At 45.9% G+C, this 21,891-nt stretch overlaps 1 protein-coding gene across 4 annotated transcripts in view; it reads right to left on the bottom strand.

The window, feature by feature from the left end:
• nos1apa (nitric oxide synthase 1 (neuronal) adaptor protein a) overlaps positions 1-21,891 on the bottom strand; it is a 441,188-nt gene that overhangs the window by 102,723 nt on the left and 316,574 nt on the right. For all 4 annotated transcript variants that reach the window (XM_041208009.1, XM_041208010.1, XM_041208011.1 and 1 more), the window contains one exon: positions 13,427-13,584. In XM_041208009.1, coding sequence (XP_041063943.1) covers positions 13,427-13,584 — 158 coding nt within the window. The remainder of the gene's footprint in view (positions 1-13,426; positions 13,585-21,891) is intronic.

Here is a 21,891-nt window from a genome sequence, read left to right as displayed (position 1 = left end):
GCAGTGAAGCAAACCTCGATGTTCAAGTTATATCACCCTCTTCCCTGTCCCGATCCTTACCTTGGTCCAGGCTGCATCCAACTATGTTCTTTCCAAAACAATAACGTAACTAGTAGTGCAGCGAATGAATTACTGTAAATAAAGTAAATGAATTGCCCTACTCGGAACTTTGGCCTCCAGGATGAGGCCTTTGACCAAGGATATCCTAAAAGCATCCCGAAAGAGGTCAAACATCCCTGCCGACTCAAAGGAGACCTGCTTGTGACTGACCGAAATGGAGAAGATTAATTCGGGAAGGCACTGAACACTTCGAGAGACTTCGTCAGGAACACACAGAGGAAAATTTGAGGCATCGAAGAGAGTGCACAAATAACTCATCTACCCTACTCTTCGAGCACCATCTGCCCTGCATGTGGCTGCAGATTGCATATTGGAGGTAGCAGCCATCTCAGAACCCATTGAACTGGGGTGGAGGCAAGTCACCCTCGATCCCGAGGGACTGCCTAAGAGAAGAAATGAACTATCAGTGGAGAACAACTGATGTAAGAAGGACGTGACTGAAACCTTTGCATGAACTTTCTGGGGCTGAGCCTGAAAGATACCAGTTCTATCATTAAAATAACAAATCACAGTTTAATGAGCCATGACCTCCTGCACCTTAACGTTGTCATTTTGCTGTTTGAAATTCCTACTTTCCTTTGAAACTGGCCACCTCCTGAATTTAATATGCAGAATGTATCTGAGAAGCATCACTAAAAGTTGAGAGACAGAAGTAATTATATGGCCCGTGTGTCAGGTTCCAGCTAGAAGGGCTATTTGGCACCCCTCCATTGAGAATCCTGTTATGGTTAAATGTCAACCTCTACTTCCTGTTCTATGCACAGAATTTACTGATTAAGTTGGAGGCTTCTGCTGTCCTAACTCAACCCGACACTGGAAGATACTCGGTTATGAAAGAAAATGAAAAACAAGACAGACAGATATGAGTCAGTTTATTCCTTCCTGCATTCCTTTCCCAAAACACCTCTGTTCCATGTAAATCATAAATCTCATTTCCGAAATGAGCACCATCACCAACAGCCAACACATTAGGAAGATAAAGTGTAAAATGGTGGAAAAACACATCTGAAGAGAAGTTGATGGGTCAGCCATGCACTTGTAGAACTTCCTGATTCACTACATCAAATTTTGTATGAAAATGTGATGATCATTTTTGAAAAGGAAGACTTGCATTTATATAGTGCCATACATGACCATACGACATCCCAAAATGCTTTACAACTCATCAGGTAGCCTAGGAAAAGCAGCAGCCAATTTGCTTGCAGCTAGGTTCCACAAAACCATATGGCCTTAAGACGTAGGAGCAGAAGTGCAGAAGTAGGACATTTGGCCCCTTGAGCCTGCTCTGTCATTCAATGAGATCATGGCTGATCTGATAAAATCTTCAACTCCACTTTCCTGCCTTTTCCCCATAACCCTTGATTCCCTTACTGATTAAAAATCTGCCTATCCAGGATCCATACCCAGGATCAACCCAGTGAACCTTCTCTGGACTGCCTCCAATGCCAGTATATCTTTCCTTAGATAAGGGGACCAAAACTGTTCACAGTATTCTGGGTGTGGTCTGACTAGTGCCTTGTATAGTTTTAGCAAGGCTTCCCTATTTTTATGCTTCATTCCCTTTGAAATAACAGCCAACATTTCATTTACCTTCTCTATTACCTGCTGAAATTGTATGCTAGCCTTTTGTGATTCCTGTGAAAAGTCCTAAATCCCTCTGTGCTGCAGCTTTCTTCAGTCTTTCGCCATTTAAATAATATTCAGCTCTTCTATCCTCAATGCCAAAGTGCATAACCTGACATTTTCCCATATCATATTCCATCTGCCAAGTTTTGCCCACTCACTTAACCTGTCTATATCCCTCTGTAGACTCTGTGTCATCCTCACCACCTGCCTTCCTGCCTATCTTTGTATCATCCGCAAACTTGGCAAAAGTACATTCACTTCCCTGATCCAAGTCACTAATATATATTGTAAATAATTGAGGCACCAGTACTCATCCTTATGGCACTCCACTTGTTACAGGTAAACATCCTGAAAATGCCCCCCTTATCACAACTCTCTGTCTTCTATTAGTTATCCAATCCTCTATCCATGCTAATATACTACCCCCAACACCATGGGTTCTTATCTTATTAAATAGCCTCATGTGCGGTACCTTATCAAATGCCTTTTGGGAATCCAAATATATTACATCTACTGTTCCCTCTTTATTTATCCTGCTTGTCACCCCCTCAAAGAATTCTAATAAGTTTTCCAGGTATGATTTCCGCTTCAAGAAGCCATGCTGATTCTGCTTGATTAGATTGTGCATTTCTAAATGCTCTGCTATCACATCCTTTATAATAGACTCTAACATTTTCCCAATAATGGATGTTAAGCTAACTGATCTATTGTTACCTGTTTTTTGACTCCCTCCCTTTTTGAATAAGGATGTTACATTGACAGTTTTCTAATCCTCTGGTACTCGTCCAGAATCAAAGGATTCTTGGAAGATTACTACTAGTGCATCCACTATCTCTGTAGCTACTTCCTTTAAACAACAGTGAAATAAATGACCAGGCTATCTTTTTTGGTGTGTTGGTTGAAGGATATATGATGGCCAGGACAACCAGGAAAAGTCTCCTGCTTTTCCTCAAATAGTGCTGTGGAATTCTATACATCCACCTAAGAAGGCAGACATAACTGAAGTTTAACATATCACCTGAACGATGGCATCTCCAACAGTGCAGCACTCCCTCAGTACTGTAGAGGAGTTCCAGCCTAGATTAAGTGCTCATGTCTGTGAGTGAGACTTGAACCCACAACCTTCTGCTCAGAGACAAGAATGTTGAGCCAGAACTGACTGCACAGTGTAACTGAAGACACCAACAGGGTATGCTTGGTAAGGGTGTCCCTTGGAATCAAGAAGATATCAAAGGAAAACCTTTACCCATGTTGATAGATGACGTAGAAATTTTTCAATCATCCCAGTTAGTACAGGAAAATGACTACAGTTGCTTGCTGTCTCAATTGGCTCTCTTTTCAAATGTTGACTCACCTTGCGTGCTGTTACAAAATGTTCTGTTTATTTCCCAAGTCTCCAGCAGTTGTTTTTTTCTTAATTTAGCTCAGTCCGTATTTACCTCCAACTTCAGAGTCTTCAGGTACATACTGACTGATCAGAGTGCACTCGCCATTTCATGATTACCCTCACTGGTGCTCCTCTTTAGTTTGATCACCTACTACATCTTGTTTCAGAATGAGCATACCTACAAAGACAGCGCTGCGTATTTCCATGGGTTGGCCATAAACTCCTCCAGGCTGCTTCCAATCCACACCTATAACTGCCAGCGAAGTTACAGTGGAGGAGCGGCAAGAACTGCTCCATGGAAATTCTGGGCTGTCCCCCAGGAATTTCCTCAGCGACTTTCCCAATCAGTCGGTGCAACTAGAGTGGACAATCGCCAGGATGGCTTGGATAAACCAAATAGAGCAGCTGGAGGATAGGGAAAGGAGAGAGAAGCATCATCCTGCCACTTGTGCACAAAACCATCATAATAAAAATGAATGGCGTCTTTTGTAGCTGCTCCAAGAGAAAAGGATTTGCTTTTTCATGAAAGTCCTTCTCGTTATCAGGGCTGACGAGGGCACACATTAAGATTTCAAACAGGCCTATCCAGAGTGTATAGACTTTTCATTTTACACTTCAGTATCATCAAGGTACATATTGCACTTGGGTGGGATTCACAAGGCAGCATTTCAGACAATCCTCTCCAATGTGCATTATGACTACATTTCAAAATCGCCTGCTTTGAATTGCATTAAAGTCGATGCAGCATGCTGACCAGCAACAAAGGAAATTATGTGGGAGAATTCTTGCTGTTTCCTAGCATTTAAGACCAAGCAATAATAATAAAAAATGGAATGTTTAAGTAAATGGGAAGAGTGACATTAAACCCATCAAATGTTTCAATAGTTCAAACTCGGCTGGAACCCTGGAGGGGTCTGCGAAATGGAATTTAGATTCTGCTTAGCCATTTGCACGCTATCTTTTTCCCAGAATGTGTAGGGCTCAGTGGGGTTGGGAAATACAACTATTGAGCTTCTATCCTTCCAGTACTGTTCTACACACTGCCTCCTTCTCTCCATACTCAAAACAGAAGGTACAATGGCAACCAGAGGCCTTATAAAGACACATCAGGGAGTCAGGAACACACATCAGGGGGCCATCTGAAGAAAGATCTCAAAGAGGCAATTGCTTTATCTAAGTTTACCAGAGTCATGGCAATCGTTACAAATCCAGGCAGCTCATGTTTTCAATTTTAGTGGCTGAAAACAGAAATGAATGACAGCAGGAGCTGTCCAGTTTGGAATTAAAAACAGACATAGTCTGAAAAATGCCCTCTTTACTTTCCAAAGTGTTTGCTATTTTCAGGGTAAATTGAAAATGCCTCTAAGATTTCTGGTATTGAGGACAAACTGTGGTGATAAGGCATGGTCTTTTCTGAAAGGCATTTGGCAAAGAGAAAAACTGTAGGTTCATATTTCCAGACACATCACTGAATCATAATCGTGCAAAAGCAGCTCATCTATTCTATCCCTCTCTCGTATACTGGGAGTCTCACTGAGGATTTCATATCATCCGTCATCTTGCATTATATTTGAAAATAGAAGTTCCAGCTTTTGTGAGTGGGTCGCTGAGTTGCAGGTCATAGTACTTCAGGAATTACACATTCGGGTAAATGTTCATTTGCTTCTGCACTTGCTGGGAGGACATATTGGGAAACTGCACAGCTGTCACCAGTGATTTTCCACCTATTACTTTTAATGAGGAACATGGTGTTGTAATATTTAAATCAACAGTCTCATTAATTTGCATATATTTCAAGTTGTTGAGTGCTCCAGGCCTTTGTGTTGTTAAATTCACTGGTGAGACAGCAGGGATGCAAACAGACCATATAAATCTCTAGGACCTTAAAATTTAAACTGGAGAAGGCAGCGATTAAGGAACATCACCTAAAACGGTACTCTAGCCTGGATCCCTAAACTCCTCAAATTTAGCATCATTTTGTTCAAATCCCTTCATGACTGCATTCCTCACTATCCAATCCTTTTATGCCGGATTATATGACGTGAAGCCCACAGACAGCACGGCCTCCCAGTCCTTCCTGTCCTCTATCAAGGAGGTCTTAGACAACAGTACACGGGAGAGCCTGGACAAACCGCTAACTCCTGACGAACTGACTGAGGCCCTTCGAGAAGACTAAAACTCCCGGAAGCGATGGCTTGCCGGCGGAGTTGTATTCGGCTCTGTGGGACTGGATCAGCCCGGACCTGCTAGAAGTGTACGAGAGTATGCTCCTGGCTGGCAGCATGTCAGAATCCATGAGGAAAGGCATCATCACCCTCATCTACAAGCACAAGGGAGAAAGGGAGGAAATTAGAAATTGGCGACCCATTTCACTGTTGTATGTGGACTATAAGATTCTGTCCAAGGTCATCGCCAATCGGGTCAAGTCCGCTCTGGAATTGGTGATCCACCCTGACCAGACCTGCACTGTGCCGGGCAGGAAGATCTCTGACAGCCTGGCGCTGCTCAGGGATACGATTGCCTATGTGCAGGACAGGGGTGTGGACACCTGCCTCATCAGCCTGGATCAAGAGGAGGCCTTTGACAGAATATCGCACACCTACATGGTGGATGTGCTGCCAAAATGGGGTTTGGGGAGGGAATTTGCAATTGGATCCAACTGCTCTACACTAACATCAGGAGCGCAGTCTCAATCAATGGGTGGGAATCAGATAGCTTTCCAATTAAATCTGGAGTCAGGCAAGGCTGCCCTCTCTCCCCTGTCTTGTTTGTGTGTTGCATAGAACCCTTTGCTGAGTCCATCAGGAAGGATCTGGGTATAAGAGGAGTGACGATCCCAGGTAGTGGAGGCACTCAGGTCAAAGCCTCCCTGTACATGGACGATTTTGCCGTCTTCTGCTCGGATCCGCTGTCGGTGTGCAGACTGATCCACATCTGCGACCAGTTCGAACTGGCCTCGGGAGCCAAGGTAAATCGTGGGAAGAGCGAGGCCATGTTCTTTGGGAACTGGGCTGACCGATCCTTTGTCCCCTTCACTGTCAGGGCTGATGGCCTGAAGGTGCTGGGGATATGGTTCGGAGGGACTAGGGCACGCGTTAGAAACTGGAAGGAGCGAGTGTCTGTGGTGCAAAGAAAACTGAGCATGTGGGAGCGACGCTCCCTCTCCATTGCGGGTAAGAACCTGGTCATCAGGTGTGAGGCACTCTCGCTGTTGCTGTATGTGGCGCAGGTCTGGCCCATTTCACACTCCTGCGCAATGGTGATCACCCGAGCCATCTTTCACTTTATCTGGAGGTTGAAAATGGATTGTGTCCGCAGGGACACGATGTACAACCCTCTAGATAAAGGGGGAAAAAACGTGCCCAACATCGCCCTCATACTGATGGCCACCTTTGTGTGCGGCTGCATCAAGCTGTGTGTAGACCCTCAGTACACAAACACCAAGTGTCACTTAGTGCTGAGGTTCTACCTGTCCCTCATGGAAAAAATTAATGCAGAGAAACACCTTTCATCATAAGTCCATCAGGTAGTGGTCAGCACGTAATGTCTTAGATGCGGGAAAAGGAGAGGGTGAACCCAGTGGGATGGTTCCCCGAGCAGACTGTCAAAGTTATTTGGCAGAATGCGTCATCGCCAGAACTTTCCAACAAGCACCAAGACGTAGCTTGGCTGGTGGTGAGAAAGGCCCTCCCCATCAGATCCTTCCTACACGCCAGGAGTCTCACCCCCTCTGCACATTGCCCTCGAGGTGGCTGTGGTGGGGACGAGACCGTTGTTCAACTCTTTGTGGATTGTGCCTTTGCAAAGAAGGTCTGGAGAGAGATGCAGTGGTTCCTGTCGAGGTTCATCCCGAGCCGTTCTGTGACACAGGACTCTGTGCTCTACGGGCTGTTCCCAGGGACACACACCGAGACAAACATCAACTGCAGCTGGAGGATCATCAACTCCGTGAAAGACGCTCTTTGGTCTGCCTGAAACTTGTTGGTCTTCCAGCGCAAAGAGTTGTCCCCGACCGAGTGTCGCAAACTGGCACATTCCAAAATCCAGGACTACGTGCTGAGGGACGCACTAAAGCTAGGGGCAGCCACTGCAAAGGCGCAATGGGGAAGGGTCGCTGCCTAAGACCTTTCTGCTACAGTGCACCGAGGGACTGGGAACTGTGTAGAGCCCCTCGGGCTGTACAGTTCACAATGAATGTCTGCATTGAATACTAATTGTATTATAATTGTATTGAAGCACCTCAGAGTGCAACATGATGTATGTTGATCACTCCATACCATTGTCTGATTATCTGTAATGACCATACTGAAATGACTGCAATATTCATTGATTGTATTCATGCACCTCGTGATCCATGTGTAAAAGTTGAATCTGATTGTACTTTTTGTGATGGTGATTTTGAAATGTTTTGTAATGTTCTTCCAGATATTTTATGAATAAAGTATATTTTTAAAATAAATAAAAAATCTCTATAGCCTCTTTGAGACCTAAAATCCACCAAATTTGGCATGCTGTTTATTCCCTGTGCCCTTCAATTCATTACTGGTGGCTTATAGGTCCTAATTTCTGGAATTACTTCCCTTAACCTTCCCACCTCTTTCAGCCTCTTTAAAATGTTGCCTTAGAATTTACATTTCAACTGATATCTCCTTTGGCTTGGAATCAATTTTTTTTTGTCTGATTATGCTCCTGTGAAGTTCTTAGGGACATTTTCTATTTAAAAGGCACTATGTAAATTCAATTTGTTGAATTAGGCCTTTTATATTGAAGAATTGGTTCAAAACTTGTTGACTCAGGGCAGAATCTTCTGCTCTCTCTGGTGGCGAGTTTAAAGTTGGGAAGGGCATTTACTTGGGCAAGATGGTGGCACAGCAAGACCCTACCACCTTCCCACCTCCACATGAATGAAGTTCTGGGTGGGAAGGCCCACGGTTGACCTTCCCACCCTGTCATCTATTGAGGTCCTTAAGTGGGCAATTAATGACCCAGTGTTAACCCAGCGGCAGCTAAAACTGTGCAGCCAGCTCGTCACCTCCAGGGGAGGGGGTGTCACTTTCTCAAAGGCACTCAGTACCTGTCCAAAGGACTTGACCACAGGAAGGATAGGTTGCCAGCTGACAGCCACCCCCTGCTCTTGCTGCCAAACATCCTACACACCCCCTTCCCACAGCCACCACCCGTGAAACCACTCTCACTCCACATTACTTACCTATGACTTGGGTCCCTCTGTGATCCTGGGGCTCCAGTGCCTGTCCTTCCGGCAGCAGCCACGGTCTCTCACCGTTTGGCCAGTGGCTCTCGGTAGGTGAAGCTTCTGTCTGTGCGGTCTTGATTCCAGGGTAGGCCCACTGCTTTGTGGCCTTCCTGAAAAGATGCAGTGCACTTCTCTCGCCAGCTCTAAAGGCCAACAGGTGAGACCTCTGACACCTCAACAAGATTCCACCCAGAGTTTCACCTTTCTGCTCACTTTATAGCACTGGGAAATTTTAATAGCTGGTAAGGTGAAAGCAACAAGAAAAATGATGGTCCCCCACCAATGAAGAACAGCCTTTTCTCCCCATTTTTCGTTTTGAAAAGCTATTGAAGCGATTTCAATACCGCTCACGGATACAAATGTTCCCCAGGTACTAGTTAAACAGCTGACAGCAAACAAAAAGTACCGACCATAGGTGCATGAGGAAAATGATCCAGAAATGTACCATTGCTTCAAAACTTCCACCTTTTTTGCTGGAGAAAATTGTGCAGTTCCCAGAGAAATTCTATCTGGCTGTGTGACAGCGACCACTTCATGACAGGAAGACATCAGTCATTAATGCTTTCCCTTCACTCTTGGTGCCGCTCCGATTGACATGGTGACTGAAGGTCAGAGCAAGGCTACACTTTCCACACCTGGAGACGCATTTCAGGAAGTCAAAGGCAACAAAAATGGGCCATTTACACTACAAGCCAAACAGTAACTTAGGTCAATGGTGGTTTGATTCTCTGATGCCTCCCAAAGCCAGAAGATAAACTCAGGAGAGAATTATTTCAAGCAAACAGAAACTCTTTGGATGCCAGCAATGGATGTGGTTCGCACATGGGTTCCATGAACACAAATATGAAGAAATTCTGCATTCAACCAGTGCTGGCTCTGCTGAGTGTTTTAAAAAATGGAATCAAATAGATTGTTGATTTGTGAATAACACTTCCTTGTGAAAACAACAGACTGTCCAAGGGAAATGGCAACTTAATGATCAAATCTCGATAGCAGTGTGTGAACTCAAGAGGATTGCGACTGGCTGAACCATGTAGACGAGGACAGTCTTGGGTTCAATGTCCAGTCTTTAGTAAGTTAGTTGATCCCAGCCTGGTGATCGCTACATGACACAACATCTGCAATTATACTCTCCCTTCACTGGTCATTATTTCTGCCTGGGGGAAAGGAGGCTTGCTCACATGGATGAGTGGAGGTCTATTCACTAGCTTCCAAAGGCTCCTGAAGGTTTCATTAACTGAAAGCCGTTGACATGAATATCATTCTTTCTTGCATTTCCCAATTTAAACAAAAATGTGCACCTGTAGCTCCAGATCTCTCTGTTAATCCATGTTTTTGTGGACCTTATCATTTAGTGCTTCATTGCACTGTAACTTTTCCAATATTATTGCCCATTTCGCTGAAACTGTCAGCTGTCGGCCCACTCTGTTAGCCTGTCTAAAGCTGGCTGAGATCTTCGACATTCTGCCTACATCCATGAACCCTAATCTGGAATCACTCACTCACCTCTTGGTCCACATGTAGATCATTTAAGTAACTTGAAAACCATTGGCAGGACTGTCCTATGAAGAGAGATTGGTGAAACTGAGCCTGCATTCTCTAGAGTTTCAAAGAATGAGAGCTGATCTCATTGAAACCTACAAAATACTTAAAGGGATAGACAGGGTAAATGGAGAGTCTAGAACCAGGGGACTCAATTTCAAAATAAGGGGGAAGCCACTTAGGGCCGAGATGAGGAGAAGTTTTTTTTACTCAGATGGTTGTGAATGTTTGTAATTCTCTACCCCAGAGGAGTGTGGAAGCTCACTCATTGAGAATGCTTAAAGTAGAGATTGACAGAGTTCTAAATGCTGATGACATAAAGAGATATAGGGATAGTGTGGGAAAACGGCATTGAAGCGGATGATCAGTCATGATCATACTGAATGGCAGAGCAGGCTCGATGGGCTGAATGGCCTATGTTCCATTAAATCCATCATCAGACCATTGGTGACATCCTGCCCAAATAAAACAACATCCATTTACCCTCCTCTGCCTAGCCATCAATGCAGGTAGCTGCATTCTCCATCACACAAAGGTTTCATTTTTATGACAACTGTCTTCTGTATGGTATATCAAATACCTCTGAAAATTCATATATCCAACATAAACCAAGCTCCCCTTATCTGGGATTTCCTTAAAGGTTTCAGTTAGCTTGTTAAAGCATGACTCACCCTTCAAAAGTCCGTATTGACAGTTTTTGAAATCACCCCTGCTTTTCTAAGTGCTTATCCACTCTCATCCTGTATTATAGAGCTGAATTTTGCGATCCCAATATCGGGATGAATTCTGGGCCGGGAACCCAGGAGTGGCCGTGGCGGGCTGACAGGTGCAATCTTCCTGGAGGTGGCCAGTTAAGAACCGCCTCTGGGAGCCCTGCCGATTTGGGACATCAGCTGGATTCCAGGGTCGGGAGGTCCATCCAGGGAGCAGAGCCACCAGCTGCCCATATAGTGTGAACAATGCCTCGGCACCAGGAGCAGCAGCAACACCATGGAGGTGCCTTCAGTGGGAGAGAAGCAGCTGCTACTGTGGCCGGTCAAATGAATTTAAACCCTCAAGTGAAGCCACATCCGATCCATTTTCAGGTTCCTGACACAGCAGGTGGCCCATGCTCTGTTGGGAAAACCTCTTGCGGCCTGGAAAATTGAGGCTAAGTGGCTCATTACCATCCTTAATTGGATTTCCGCCTCTGGAAAAGTTTTCGGAAGCAGGAGTGCCTCGGTGTGTGCTGGGGTGGGGTGGTGGGCTGACCCAACATGCATCTTCCAAAATATCCTTGCGCCCCCACAGTCTAGGACAACTCAGCCCATAACCTCAAAGGGATCACTGCTTGAGACACTACTCAAATCATCTTAGACATAAGCACTGGTTGAAAATAGGCCAAAGCATGATGGTCTGAATTCTCCAGCCCGCACTCACTGTTTGTGAGGGTCACACTCAAAGTTTGCTGACAAACAAGATAAAATTAAAGTACGTAGTTTGTAATTCCCTGACATATCCCTTTCCCTTTTCTTGAATGGACACCAGCATTTGCCAACCTCCAGTGTTTTCTGTATCCAGTGCCTTTTGGAAAATTAAGGCAACATACTTACAGCAATAGCAATTTGCATTTGCATAGCACCTTTAATGTTTAAAGTAAAGCAGCCCAAGGAGTTTCATAGGAGCACAACTATACAAAATCTGATTGAGCTTATATTGAGTTTTGGACAATAAACCAGGTTCTGTTGGTACTATCAGGAGATCACCAGTGCTTCAGGCAACATTTGGTTCTTTATGTTATGTAAATCATCAGCTGCTGAGGTGTATTCTCTATTTTATCCCTGCAGGGCAGCACCATCTCATTCCTCATGGATACTCGGCAGGGGAGGAGGGGGGGGAGGGATTATTTAGTGGCAAGGCAATGGGATTATGCCGGCCTCAGGAGCCCACAGATGTTATAAATGACATTCTACCACCAGCAGTATTTTATCCCCTGTCTGACGGAGGTGATGGACATTTGGCCAATTGCAGTGGGACAGAGCAAATGCTTAGACTGTTGTATGAAAGTAAACACCCATAGCAATATTTAAAACCATCAAATATCGCAGTTACCCCAGAGGCTTTTTATCTCTCTGTATTCCCACTCTTTCATTAAAAGGTCCAAGTGTGTTGCACCTAATCTGTTATAGTTAAGGGCCAACTACCACAACAGAAGAAAATGTATTGGATCTGGAACTGCTACTCCACAATTTACAATCATAGCAAGAGAGGCTTTCAAAGTGCAGCAATCATGTACACATTCTTAATGTCCCTGGTAAAATAAGGGAGACTGCAATTTTAAATCAGGCAAATCAATTGAGTGTTGGCTCATTAATATTCCACGTAAGTTTTCAGTCCATTGTTTTTAAGTGTCTAAATTATCCCAGTTGAGCTGACAGTTCTGTGTTAGCAGATGGTCGATACAAATGGCTCCTTTTCTTGTTGGTCAGCTAGATGTCTAAAACCCATTGCCGTGTTTAGGAAGATCACAGCTGTGTAACTGCACTGCAGCAGGGCCTGCTTTAGCAAATCAGAGGATTTTGCTGCTCAAAGTTTCAGTATCTCACTCTCTATAGTGAGAAGGTCTCTGATCTATCCTCAGTCACAGAGCAATGCGCTCTGATATCACCTTCTCAACTTGGGCAGACTGAAACACAATCTGAAACCCTTTCTGGCCATGACAGAAGTACTTGGAATGGAAATATTTGCAGGACTACAGAGAAAGAATAGGTGAATGGGGCTAACTGGGTAACTCTTTGAAAGAGCCGGCAGAGGAACATTAGGTCAAATGGCCTCCTTCTGGATCCTATGATAATTGAGCAGCAGGGCAGGTGCAGATGAATGTGGAATACTATTCAAGTCCCTTCAAAATGAGAATTTTCACCTCTATTAGAATTCCCATTCAAGTTTCCTCCAATTATAAGGGAATTATGACTGAAGTGTAAGATGACTTAGCAAATGCTGTGATGGGGATGCAACTGGTGTTACCTATCTGCACCAGCTTCTGTTCATTTTAATTGGTTATCATGAGGGCAGTTTGTCAGGCCTAGGTGGTCCAGTCTAGATTTTCCAATTCCAGGCTTGACGGTGAGCTGTCTTTTCCACTATAGCAGCACTACATATCCTTGCTCTACACACACGCCAATTAAAGTTATCGTCACATAAGAAGAGTTCATGAAAAGCCTGCCTGCCTGTGAGTTTACTGTTGCCTTTGCTGATCTCCCAAGTGTTTCTACTTTGTAACTAAGCATTCGCCGCTCTGTAAATGTTGCAAACTAACTGGATTAGATGTGCTTGTCGTTCTGTAGAAATGAAGCAGAAAGCAGGCTGTTTCAAAATAGCAGCAAAATGCATTATAGAAGGATTAGCATCAGGACTGCTCTCCCAAGAGTAACGTGGTTTCTATGGGCCCAGGCATCAATAGAGTCACCCCTCACATGGCTAAAGCTGAGTGGCTGACAGGAGAGCTTTAAAATCACCTTTTTGACTTTGTGAAGATCCTGTTCTTTGCGTACCGCATCTAAGTCAGTCACACCTCGGCTGAAATCACCCACTGCACCATCGTGTAGAGGTGGATCGATGGCGTCTATATCAGTCTCTTCCGAAGCCTCCTTCTCTGCGTCAGTAAGCAGTTGAGCTGCGACAGACCAGAAAGCAACACAAATAATTAATCAATGTGAGACGTAGGGTGATACAGAATTAAGCATACACCTAGCAAGAATGGCATTAATTTAAAAAGAGCCAAATTAATGTGTTCCAAGACAAGCAATGACCTGACTAAAGTAGAAATATAGGGTAGAAACTGGACCTCATGGTGTCCATTCTATCGGTGAATAATGGGTGCACCAAGGGTCAATGCTGAGGAATTAAGTCTCACTCCCAGTGGAGGCCTGAAAGACCTTCGACCCAATATCGGTCAGGCGATTATTTCAGGATTTGCTCACAGACACCTGAAACAGATGTATCTCAGATGTAAATGAGGGATTTAAGGCCCTTTTTAGGGAGCCTCATTCCTACCCAATATTGCAGACAGGAGTAGGAGCCTTAAGATTCCCACAGGCAGCCTCTTGCCTTCTGGTGTAGGTCAGATTTTATTTCCACCACTTACGCAAGTGAAGTCAATGTCCTCTTGCTAGCTGCAAACAGGCAGTGGAATAGAAACTGAACCAAAACAAAAAAGGCAACTTTCTGCAGAAGGCCGGCCCATTCTAATTTTCAGATGACCTTGATTTAGGTGGCCAATGGTCCTGCCAGAAACAGCAGGGGGGGGGGGGGAGGGGGGGGGGGGGGGTGGCGGGGGGCCTAATCAAATTATTGAAATTGGTAGGGGCGGGGGGTCAAGTGATCTTCACATCAATCAGCACTACTTCCTCAAACTTCCTACAATCACGTACAGTACAGTACATGGAGGCCATTCTGAGCTCTATTTAAAGAGATCAGTAGCCGTGAGCGAGCAGAAACTGAAAACATGCTTGGCACTCATACCCCCTTGAATCATTGAAGAGTTTTGAGCCACACGGCTTCATGAGTAACTCCTTGCTGCTGTGCGTGCACTTTAAATTGCTCCATTGATGAACTAAGCTGCTTGGTCCACTTTCTTTGCCACCCCTGCCCGTTACTTTGAGCCCTGTCCTTTGTTGATTAGTGCCACCCTGGTGGATTCCCTGCCCTCCTGGATAGTGTGAATAGTCCTAGCTGAGCTGTCCAATGATAATGGTGATCAACACAAGAATCCATTGAGCTGACTCACTTCTGATGTCATCAGGGAGCCCCCCATGCCTGATTTGTACGATATGAAAATGGTGCCAGTGTTTTAAGAATGCAAATAGTCTGCGGTGTAGGATAACTTTATTCAGATTAATTATATTAACTGTAACAATTCAGTTTATAGCAACTGAAATAGGATATTTACAATGGCTGGTGTCCAGCAGTTAGTGAATAAGTCTGTCCTGTTCAGATGAACAAACAGATAAGCATCTGAAGAGGTAACAATTAGGGCAGTAATCAACTGTTTAAGTGTGCATTGTGTAAATGGATATTTAAACAGACAATGTCCTTTTTTAGAATAGTACCTTAGGGCTATATGTAGAAATGTCTTTTGATTTCCAGAGGCCAGTTTGAATTGTTGTGTTAAAAGGTGAAAGTACAATCCTGCAATGTGCATGTACATGGGGATTAACTCCCACCACAAATATATTTTCCACCCTTGTGAACAAGATGTTTCTTCTTACCCACCATCTAGTAAAGCTTGGCTGCATTGTGCATGCTTTTCACAGAAGCCGAGCACATATATAACAATAAGCAAAAACAGAATTACCTGGAAAAACTCAGCAGATCTGGCAGTATCGGCGGAGAAGAAGAGTTGACGTTTCGAGTCCTCATGACCCTTCGACAGAACTGGATGAATCCAAGGAGAGGGGTGAAATATAAGCTGGTTTAAGGTGGGGGAGGGGGGAGTGGAGGGGGGGTTGTTAGGAAAGGAGCTGTTCATCAAAAGATGTCACAGACAAAAGAACACAGAGGTGTTGAATTTGGTGATATTATCTAAACGAATGTGCTAATTAAGAATGGATGGTAGGGCACTCAAGGTACAGCTCTAGTGGGGGTGGGGGGGGCATAAAAGATTTAAAAATAATGGAAATAGATAGGAAAAGAAAAATCTATATAAATTATTGGAAAAAACAAAAGGAAGGGGGAAGAAACGGAAAGGGGGTGGGGATGGAGGAGGGAGTTCAAGATCCAAAGTCGTTGAATTCAATATTCAGTCCGGAAGGCTGTGAAGTGCATAGTCGGAAGATGAAGTGCTGTTCCTCCAGTTTGCGTTGGGTTTCACTGGAACAATGCAGCAAACCAAGGACAGACATGTGGACAAGAGAGCAGGGTGGAGTGTTAAAATGGCAAGCGACAGGGAGGTTTGGGTCATTCTTGCGGACAGACCGCAGGTGTTCTGCAAAGCGGTCGCCCAGTTTGCGTTTGGTCTCTCCAATGTAGGGGAGACCACATTGGGAGCAACGAATGCAGTAGAATAAGTTAGGGGAAATGCAAGTGAAATGCTGCTTCACTTGAAAGGAGTGTTTGGGCACTTGGACAGTGAGGAGAGAGGAAGTGAAGGGGCAGGTGTTGCATCTTTTGCGTGGGCATGGGGTGGTGCCATAGGTGGGGGTTGAGGAGTAAGGGTGACAGAGGAGTGGACCAGGGTGTCACAGAGGGAACGATCCCTACGGAATGCCGTCGGGGGGGGTGAAGGGAAGATGTGTTTGGTGGTGGCATCATGCTGGAGTTGGTGGAAATGGCGGAGGATGATCCTTTGAATGCGGAGGCTGGTGGGGTGGTAAGTGAGGACAAGGGGGAGCCTATCATGTTTCTGGGAGGGAGGAGAAGGCATGAGGGCAGATGCGCGGGCGATGGGCCAGGCATGGTTGAGGGCCCTCTCAACGACCGTGGGTGGAAAACCTCGGTGAAGGAAGAAGGAGGACATGTCAGAGGAACTGTTTTTGAAGGTAGCATCATCAGAACAGATGCGACGGAGGCGAAGGAACTGAGAGAATGGGATGGAGTCCTTACAGGAAGCGGAGTGTGAGGAGCTGTAGTCGAGGTAGCTGTGGGAGTCGGTAGGCTTGTAATGGATATTGGTGGACAGTCTATCACTAGAGATTGAGACAGAGAGGTCAAGGAAGGGAAGGGAAGTGTCAGAGATGGACCATGTGAAAATGATGGAGGGGTGGAGATTGGAAGCAAAATTAATAAATTTTTCCAAGTCCCGACGAGAGCATGAAGCAGCACCGAAGTAATCATCGATGTACCGGAGAAACAGTTTTGGGAGGGGGCCGGAGTAGGACTGGAACAAGGAATGTTCCACATACCCCATAAAGAGACAGGCATAGCTGGGGCCCATGCGGGTACCCATAGCCACACCTTTTATTTGGAGGAAGTGAGAGGAGTTGAAGGAGAAATTGTTCAGCGTGAGAACAAGTTCAGCCAGACGGAGGAGAGTAGTGGTGGATGGGGCTTGTTTGGGCCTCTGTTCAAGGAAGAAGCTAAGGGCCCTCAGACCATCCTGGTGGGGGTGGAGGTGTAGAGGGATTGGATGTCCATGGTGAAGAGGAAGCAGTTGAGGCCAGGGAACTGGAAATTGTTGATGTGACGTAAGGTGTCAGAGGAATCACGGACGTTGGTGGGAAGGGACTGGACAAGGGGAGAGAGAAGGGAGTCAAGATAACGAGAAATGAGTTCCTTGGGGCAGGAGCAAGCTGACATGATCGGTCTACCGGGACAGTTTTGTTTGTGGATTTTGGGTAGGAGGTAGAAGCGGGCCGTCCAAATTTGGGCGACTATCAGGTTGGAAGCTGAGGGAGGAAGAACTCCAGAGGAGATGAGGTCAGTGACAGTCCTGGAAACAGTGGCTTGATGTTCAGTGGTGCGGTCATGGGCCAGTGAGAGGTAGGAGGAAGTGTCTGCGAGTTGACGCTCAGCCTCCGCGAGGTAGAGGTCAGTGCGCCAGACAACAATAGCGGGTTTGATGACAATGTTGGGGTTGGACCTGAGGGAGTGGAGTGCAGTAAGTTTAGAGAGATTAGAATGGGTGAGAGGAGCACAGAAATTGAGACGACTGATGTCGTGCCGACAGTTCTCAATGAAAAGATCAAGAGAAGGTAAGAATCCAGAGGGAGGGGTCCAGGTGGAGGGAGAATATTGGAGGTGGGTAAAAGGATCCGTTAAATGGGGAGAGGACTCCTGCCCAAAGAAGTGAGCCCGGAGACGAAGACGGCGGAAGAAGAGTTCAGCATCATGCTAAGCCCGAAATTCATTGAGGTGAGGGCATAAGGGTATGAAACTAAGTCCTTTGCTGAGCACTGAACGTTCAGCATCGGAGAGGGGAAGGTCAGGGGGTATAGTGAATACACGGCTGGGGCTGGGATTGGAAGATGGGGTGGGGACGGAGGGACAGGCAGGGGTGGAGGGTCCTAGATGGGTATTGGTGTCGATGAGTTGTTGGAGCTTGCGTTCCTTAGCACTTGAGAGAAAGAGAAAAAGTTTCTTGTTGAGGCGTCGGATGAGCCGAAGGATAAAATGAAACTGGGGGCACGCGCAGCTTTGAAAAAGGGTACGACGGTGCTGCTGAAGGGAGAGGTCGAGTGTGTTCATATGGCGGCGCATGGCACTGAGTGTGGATTTCAGGATGCGATAGGAACAGCAGTCCGAGAAACGTTTTATGTCCCGGAGATACCTGTAATCCTGGGTGGGTTCAAAACATGAGGGGTGGAATTTCAGTTGAAATCCACGTGGGGTAAGTCGGAGACGGAGACAGTCACTGAGAAAGGAGATATGGCTGTGAAAGCGGGTTTTCGTAAACACCTTGTCAAACACCAGGAGGGAAATGGAAAGCAATGAAGGTGGACAAGGCAAAAGAGAGATACGGAAATTTTGTCGCAGAGAGGAACAGAACTTCTTCAAGGTAGGCATTTCTTCAAGAGGAAATCAAGAGGAAATCATCAAGCCATTGTTTCCAGGGCTGTCACTGACCTCATCTCCACTGGAGATCTCCCTCCCACAGCTTCCAACCTGATGGTCGCCCAACCTCGGACGGCCCGCTCTTACCTCCGGTACATCAATGATTACTTCGGTGCTGCTTCATGCTCTCATCGGGACTTGGAAAAATTTATTAATTTTGCTTCCAATCTCCACCCCTTCATCATTTTCACGTGGTCCATCTCTGACACTTCCCTTCCCTTCCTTGACCTCTGTGTCTCAATCTCTGGTGATAGACTGTCCACCAATATCCATTACAAACCTACCGACTCCCACAGCTACCTCGACTACAGCTCCTCACACCCCGCTTCCTGTAAGGACTCCATCCCATTCTCTCAGTTCCTTCGCCTTCGTCCCATCTGTTCCGATGATGCTACCTTCAAAAACAGTTCCTCTGACATGTCCTCCTTCTTCCTTAACCGAGGTTTTCCATGCACGGTGGTTGAGAGGGCCCTCAACCGTGTCCGGCCCATCTCCCGCGCATCCGCCCTCACGCCTTCTCCTCCCTCCCAGAAACATGATAGGGTCCCCCTTGTTCTCACTTATCACCCCACCAGACTCCGCATTCAAAGGATCATCCTCCGCCATTTCCGCCAACTCCAGCATGATGCCACCACCAAACACATCTTCCCTTCACCAGCAACACCCCCCCCCACCCCCGGCGGCATTCCATAGGGATCGTTCCCTCCGGGACACCCTGGTCCGCTCCTCCATCACCCCCTACTCCCTACTCCTCAACCCCCACCTATGGCACCTCCCCATGCCCACGCAAAAGATGCAACACCTGCCCCTTCACTTCCTCTCTCCTCACCGTCCAAGGGCTCAAACACTCCTTTCAAGTGAAGCAGCATTTCACTTGCATTTCCCCCAACTTAGTCTACTGCATTTGTTGCTCCCAATGCGGTCTCCTCTACATTGGAGAGACCAAATGTAAACTGGGCGACCGCTTTGCAGAACACCTGCGGTCTGTCCGCAAGAATGACCCAAACCTCCCTGTCGCTTGCCATTTTAACACTCCACCCTGCTCTCTTACCCACATGGCTTGCTGCATTGTTCCAGTGAAGCCCAACGCAAACTGGAGCAACAGCACCTCATCTTCCGATTAGGCACTTTACAGCCTTCCGGACTGAATATTGAATTCAACAACTTTAGATCTTGAACTCCCTCCTCTATCCCCACCCCCTTTCTGTTTCTTCCCCCTTCCTTTTGTTTTTTCCAATCATTTATATAGGTTTTTCTTTTCCCATCTATTTCCATTATTTTTAAATCTTTTATGCCCCCACCCCAACTGGAGCTATACCTTGAGTGCTCTACCATCCATTCTTAATTAGCACATTCGTTTAGATAATATCACCAACTTCAACACCTCTGTGTTCTTTTGTCTGTGACACCTTTTGATTATCTGCTCCTATCACACTTGCTTGTCCCTACAACCACCACCCCCCGACACCAGCCGCCAACCCCCCCCGCCCCCGACACCCCCCCAACCCAGCCACCTTAAACCAGCTTATATTTCACCCCTCTCCCTTGGATTCATCCAGTTCTGTTGAAGGGTCATGAGGACTCGAAACATCAACTCTTTTCTTCTCCGCCGATGCTGCCAGACCTGCTGAGTTTTTCCAGGTAATTCTGTTTTTGTTTTGGATTTCCAGCATCCGCAGTTTTTTGTTTTTATCTTTTTGTTTTTTACATACATAACAATGTCAGGACATTAGATACGGGCATGTGCAGTCTCCATAAAACCTCAGGACTTTTGCTGTTTCTCTTGTTCCCTAGGTCTAACAGACTAATGCCACTCCTGACCCTCCCTGGTTCCCCCACTCCCAAAACCTGTGGGGCTGATTGGCAGGCTTTGCGATGTGTGCAGGATTCAAATGATGTGAAGAATACAGCTCCTACAATATAGGCAGCCTAGCATCCCTTCGTTTAAAATGGTGCACACATTGTTAGACAATACCAAAGCAGCGAAAATGGTTTTCACTTGTATTGCCTGCTGTGAATGAAGCAGTATAGGCCTCCAAATTGCAACGGTAACCATAGCTACCCATTAATCCATTATGGGGCAGGCAACATTCGAAAGGGGTCTTCTGCTGGGCACCTGCAGTACCAGCCTGTTTTATTACAAGGAGGGAGTATACAAATAGGGAAGACTTGCTACAACTGTACAAGGTGTTGGTGAAACCACAGAAGCAAATAGTTTTGGTCTCCTTATTTAAGGAGGGATATACTTGGATAGGAGGAAGATCAGAGAAGGTTTACTAGGTTTGTTCCTGGGATGAAGGGATTGGCTTATGAAGAAAGGTTGAGCAGGTTGGGCCTATACTCACTGGGGTTTAGAAGAGTGAGAAGTGATCTTATTGAAACATGCAGGATTCTGAAGGAGCTTAACAAGGTAGATCCTGAGGGAATGTTTCCCCTCGAGGGGGAATCTATAACTAGGGGACACCATTTTAAAATTAGGAGTCTCCCATTTATGACGGAGATGAGGAGGAATTTCTTCTCTCGGAGGGTCATTAGTCTTTGTAATTCTCTACCTTAGGGAGCAGTGGAGGCTAGATCATTGAATATATTCAAGGCTGAGTTAGATTTTTGATCTACTAGGGAGTCGGGAATTAAGGGAGCAGTCAGGAAAATGGAGTTAAGGCCATAATCAGCTCAGCGATGATCTTATTGAATGGCAGAGCAGGCTCGATGGGTTGATTGCCCTAGTCCTGCTCCTATTTGTTATGATCTTTGAGTGTTCCTTTGCGCTCCACAAAAAGAATCTCGACATCCATCCCCCGCAAGTGCCCTGCTTGCAAATTACTTTGCTGATGGTCAGGGTGGCCAGATAGTGGTTACTTCCTGGCTGCCTGTTAGTTGACCAAATATCACAATTGGACCCAGTGACTTCATCTGTATGTGTGAAGATCGCCCCTGCACTGCTCCCCTGTTCCCCCCCCCCATTGCCTCCCCGCTCCACCCCTGCAGCACCCCCCCTACCTATCACCATCAATGGGAACGAGGAAGCTGTGATGAAATGACCCGAAAGACACGATGAAGTTGTTAATGTTGAAATCCTGTTATAACCAGAGCAGGCACTTAACTGTAAGTGAGAGCAGTTGTTACTAACTGGGGGAAAGATTAGGGCATTACTCTTAAGTGTATATATAAGAACCGGTTTCACACCTATGTGGAGGATGGAAAAAGGAGTCTGTGCTCTCTGAGTTATGTGAATAAACCTATGTTTTGGAAAAGCTGGCCACAGATTCCTTTACTTAATGAATGAGCAGCAACTTTTAATAGAAGTGACTCTCTCTGGTCACCTGCTCCTGGGTTTCCTCCCTATAGCCTGACAATGGTGTAGAATATGCTCAGCCAGTCTATTTAGCTCTCCAGTTCTTGGTCACATTTTTAACTTGAATCCCAAGCCTTA

This window comes from Carcharodon carcharias, chromosome 16 (assembly GCF_017639515.1).
Source record: "Carcharodon carcharias isolate sCarCar2 chromosome 16, sCarCar2.pri, whole genome shotgun sequence".
Classification (NCBI taxonomy): Eukaryota; Metazoa; Chordata; class Chondrichthyes; order Lamniformes; family Lamnidae; genus Carcharodon; species Carcharodon carcharias.
The sequence above is the reverse complement of the archived record's forward strand: the minus strand, read 5'-3'. Positions and strand labels throughout refer to the sequence as shown.